This window comes from Branchiostoma floridae, chromosome 11 (assembly GCF_000003815.2).
Source record: "Branchiostoma floridae strain S238N-H82 chromosome 11, Bfl_VNyyK, whole genome shotgun sequence".
NCBI classification, from domain to species: domain Eukaryota; kingdom Metazoa; phylum Chordata; class Leptocardii; order Amphioxiformes; family Branchiostomatidae; genus Branchiostoma; species Branchiostoma floridae.
The window spans coordinates 6,706,734-6,712,192 of NC_049989.1; the positions used below are offsets into that span (position 1 = coordinate 6,706,734).

The window sequence follows — 5,459 nt, forward strand, 5'->3', positions numbered from 1 at the left end:
CGTTTTCCGCTATTAGTTAGCTATATACAGTTCTTTTAGCTTTGTTCTATAAGTGTGTCATTCAAATTGACACAGTTTGACATTTGAACACGCATTCCGCTTTAAGTTACCTATATACAGTTCTTACGGCGCTATTCCATAATGCATTGTGTCATTCAAATTCACACAGTTTGACATTTGAACACGCATTCCGCTTTAAGTTACCTATATACAGTTCTTACAGCGCTATTCTATAATGCATTGTGTCATTCAAATTGACACAGTTGGACTCCTGAACACGTTTTTCGCTATTAGTTAGCTATATACATTTCTTTCAGCTTTGTTCTATAAGTGTGTCATTCAAAGTGACACAGTTGGACTCCTGAACACGCATTGCACTTTAAGTTACCTATATACAGGTTTTTTACAGCGCTGTTCTATGAATGCATCATTCAAATTGACACAGTTTGTCTCCTGAACACGTTTTTCGCTATTAGTTAGCTGTATACAGTTCATTCAGCTTTGTTCTATAAGTGTGTCATTCATATTGACACACTTTGTCTGTCAATACGTTTTCGCTATTAGTTTGCTATATACAGTTCTTTGGGCGCTGTCTACAAGTGTGTCATTCAAATTGACACAGATTGACATTTGAACACGCATTCCGCTTCAAGTTAACTATGTACAGTTCCTACAGCGCTATTCTATAATGCATTGTGTCATTCAAATTGGCACAGTTTGTCTCCTGAACATGTTTTTCGCTCCTAGTTAGCTATATACAGTTCTTACGGCACTATCATGTAAGTGTGTCATTCAAATTGGCACAGTTTGACACCTGAATACGTTTTCCACGATTACTTAATAGCTATATACAGGTCTAACATCGCTGTTCTATAAATGTGTCATTCAAAGTGACACATTTTGTCTCCTGAATACGTTTCTCGCTATTTGTTAGCTACATACAGTTCTTACGGCGCTATTATGTAAGTGCGCCATTCAAATTGACATAGTTTGTCTCCTAAACACGTTTATCGCTATTAGTTAAGCTACATACAGTTCTTACGGCGCTATTATGTAAGTGTGTCATTCAAATTGACACAGTTTGTCTCCCCAAGGTCTCCCGAACACGTTTTCCGCTATTAGTTCCCTGTATACACTTCTTACAGCACTGTTCTATAAATGTGTTATTCAAATTAACACAGTTCGTCTCCTGATGTCTACGAGAATGCCAGTTTAATAGTTCGTTCGGAAGGGACCTTACAACCGTTGCAGATTCGCAACGTGGGCCGAGACGATACGAACAAACACAAACTTAAAAAACTTTCTGCAAGTTCAAACATACTTTCGCCAAGAGTCCCTTAACAAACCTAATTTGACAATATGCGTAAGCCTGACTTGAATCCTCCTCTACCGAACCTAGCGCAGACTGAGACCGTCAAGATACCTGGTGACCCGCGTTCAATGACCTCACTCGTACGACCCGGAAGTATATGATCGTAATCGGTTGCACGGAAACCCCCATGCAGTGCGAAATCGAGGCCGAAAACAGGCATAAGGAGCCAGTTTGAAGGCTAACTTTGACTCTTCAAATCTCATCCCGAAATAATATTTGAATCAACACGAGTACTGTAGGCGATAGAACAACTCGTGGGGATTACGTGGGCACCTTTGACAGCCTGATTTGGGCCACCGCGATTTTTTAATCTTTTTTTTACGCGACCATGTCAAGTGCCTCAAACGGGCGTCCAATATCACCACCGTTTTGCCGTCCAGTCGAGCGGTACTGCGGCACCACCTGCCCCTCAGCACCAGCAGGTAGTACACGTAGTGCAGGGCGCACAGTCCTGCTGCGGCCACGGACGGAATCACGAACCACTTGCTCCAAACTCTGCCCAGCAAGTCGTCTGCCATGTTATTGTAACCTTTGACCTCAATGTCCTGATTACTCACATAGTCCAAGGGCATTGATATTTTTGCGGCGTATAAAAAGCGCCACGTAACGGCTCAAAATATCATTACAGTGCAAGCGACCATACTGCTGCAAACATTATACAGATCGCCAGAGGTCGTCACTGCCACGTGTGGTTGTCGAAGGACGCAACGATTATGATAACGTTAACGTTGTTAACATTAGCCTTCTATTGTGAATAAATAAACACCCACCTAACCCCACACGATGCTAAAACCTCCCTTCTATCATTCTCTTAAAAAAGATTACTACATACTCCCTTTATTGTTCTTCTCGAGGATATAACGTTGAAACTTTGAAACTTTGAAACTTTATTAGAATAACCATTAGCGGTGGACCCTAGGGTCGTTTGATCAAGAATATGTGATATTTGCAGTGTTAGTGTTGCAACCGACTTGTACTAACTGCAGTAATATTTTGGAACGTTGTGTGGAGCTTTCAATGCACCGTGTAACGCAAGCTTAAGGAAGCGCCTGCAATAATATCTTTCGCCGTTGTGGGGCACTTTTGAACTGCATAGAATTGAGAGATGTCTCTATGGCAATGTCATATAGGAAACGACGTTTCAAATACCAGCTGGCTCCTCTTTCTTTGAAGCATCCAGTCAGACTTGTAGGAAGCAATTGGCCCAAAGGTGTGATGGTGGAGATTTGAGATTGCCAAACTGTATGTCAGTGTGATACCCCAAAGCAAGAGTGTCAACATAACTTCAATTTTCTTTTGCAGAACTTACAAGAACTTGTATAGCCACTTCCATGATTATTCATAATGTAAATCTATCAATAGAAACATGACAAATGCTTTTGGTTCTATTATGAAGCTTTTTTTAATTGACTGAATGTGCCTTTTTGCAATGTCTTGACTTGTGCATACGCATTGGTCCAACATTTACAGATGTAATCCTTGGGTTCCTCCTCACTGCCAACTATTCACAGTGGCGTAAAATATACAAAAATAACCCAGCACTTTTGCATCAGGTTTCATCAGTAAATACTAGCCACTAGTAACCTGTATAGTAGCAACATTCACGCAGTTAATACCTCCGTGGGGTATACTAACAACATTATGTTCGCAGCAATGTACAATTTGACACATTCAAATTACTATAATAATTCCACAATATTCTATATCAGCCTTATATGTAACGATGCGTCCTAACATGATACTATTTCAGCTGGTACGGTACACATGTACAACACACAGACAATAAACCTGCAAGCAATTTCAACAATGAACACAATAATCTCATAATATATACAGCACAAGGCAGCCTGAAAAACATGTATTTCTTGTTGTAGCCTTGTGAAGAGTTAACATTACATGTACACAGTGCAAGGGCAAATACTCTACATTGAACTAGTACTAGCTTGTATAGTAACAGTGGAGAAGCTACGGGGATCTCATTGCATCCAGGATTATTATTCTGCACAGAAGCAGTTTATACAGTGACATAATGATTTGATACACACAGCTCTCAGATAGTTCCCATGGGAATTTTCCTGAGTTTTGTAATTTTTCTATACAAGGAAAAAGGGGTGTTTTCCTTCTTTAACAACAATACTGCAAAAGTCGGTTGTATGAGATTTACAAGTGAGGATACACAGAATTCAATGCACTTTTTCAACATGCAGACAAGTTTTGCATTCGCAGCATTTACAGATTTATACATTTTATTTCCTATAGATTGTTTTTCTTAAATTACAGTCTGTTTTCATCATAACCTGCACACAGAAAAAAACAAACTTGACTACATTAGAAGATTACAAGTAGTATTTTACAGCGCTAACAACAATAGATCTGATAACGTTATCAGCTGAATGAAAATTAGATGTTATGAGATAACAAAATGTATTGCACAACTTGTAACTGATATTTGACACTTTTGATTTTACAAAAAAAAGGAAAAACTAATTTTTTCTACTTCTGCTGTTGACAAAAGAAGCAGCAGTCTACACAATGTACATACATGCTCCTGGTGGGAACTGATTTTCACATAACAAACTCTGCATTATGATGATGATAGGAAGTTCATTTCTAAAAGTAATGTACCCCTTTCAATCTGATGTCCCCTGATTGGTTCCTAGATATTTGATTTAAAAGTTAAGGACCAATCAAAGGTAAGGACATAGCATGGACCAATGACATTCAGTATTTTCAAATACATACAAACATCACATCAAATCTCTGACCTGTTCATTCATATAGTGTACATCATACACATACTGTGTCCTTGTTTACCAAAACTTCATCCCTCTTTCTACCTGCCTGGATTTCTTTACATCCAAATCCATTTCCTTAAGTACTTTTTCTGACATTTATCTCTTTCTCTTTAATCTTATCAACAACAAAGTAAAAACCACCAAATATTCAGTGAACGATAGAGAACAGCAAGAACGTATATTTCTACTCTCACTACCTGTTGGAGAAAAACTTTTCCACAAGCCACGGAGCTGCACATACCAACAAGCCAATGACAACATGTGTAAAAGAAAACTCAGATAAAAACTTTCTCAAAACTTTTGCTTCATCTTTACATCACAGACCAACATCCTGATAGCCATATTGATTTGTTTACGTGGTTCATAGCAAATAAATATCAGTCGAGAGTTAAAGTTTGCTGAGCTCGTGGATCAAATATCGTCTTGGTGCAACTTGTGCAACTTTTCCATATCTCTGCAAATTTCCATTGTTCACTTAAAACCTGAAATATAAACTGTTCTTTGAGAACTCTTTCCATAACTTTTTTTAACAACAACAAAAAAAACCTCCACAAACAACTCTTCTGTACATCTTCTCATGTTGGAAGTTTAAAGGGAAGTGGAAACGATGACAACTGGACTGTAAAAACTGGATACACCACATCAGAATCTTCATTTTTTCAAATCAAAGATTCAACTCAAAGGTTCTTCAATGTCCACAAAACTCACAGAAACTAGAAAAAATTCCCCCACTTTCCTCCCTTGGAGAACGACTTTCACTACCCATGGTCTCCAAGCAGCACACACAGAAACATATAACTAATAGGAGGACACATACAGCAACACTCAGTACCCTGCTCACTGAATGACACATTTCTTCATCTCGTTTTCTAGCTCGTCATCGATGGGGTCAGTGTTGACTGGCTGCTTGCCTTGGATGTCGGGCAGGAACTTCTTGTAATCCATCCCCTGTCGCTCGTAGAACAGCATGTACGCCGAGTCCGTGTCAATCTGGTCTGGATGAACCTCCTGAGGACAGCAAAAATATTCAACTTTACAGTAGATGCTACATTGTACTTTCAAAGGAGACAAACTTATGTCAGAAGACTCTTTGATCTACTTTTTTCAAATTCAAAGTTTCTGGGGTGCTTATCTATTACATTTCAAGCCAGTTGATTGAAATCATTGACTTTCCAAGGTCCCTTTTTCCATGGCATTTCGAATAGAAAAAGAAGCTGTACATGATTATTCTTTGAAACATTTTGACCACCCACCTTGCAGCTGCTGTAGTACGTCAGTCACTCGATTGTGAA

The 5,459-nt window shown here is 38.9% G+C and overlaps 1 protein-coding gene across 1 annotated transcript in view; it reads right to left on the bottom strand.

Annotated features, from left to right (window-relative positions):
* Positions 1–3,058: 3,058 nt before the first annotated feature.
* LOC118425801 (ubiquitin carboxyl-terminal hydrolase 32-like) overlaps positions 3,059–5,459 on the bottom strand; it is a gene marked incomplete in the record, with an annotated part of 28,501 nt that continues 26,100 nt past the window's right edge. The window contains 1 exon segment of the mRNA XM_035834892.1: positions 3,059–5,175. Within this exon segment, the coding sequence (XP_035690785.1) occupies positions 5,005–5,175 (171 nt within the window).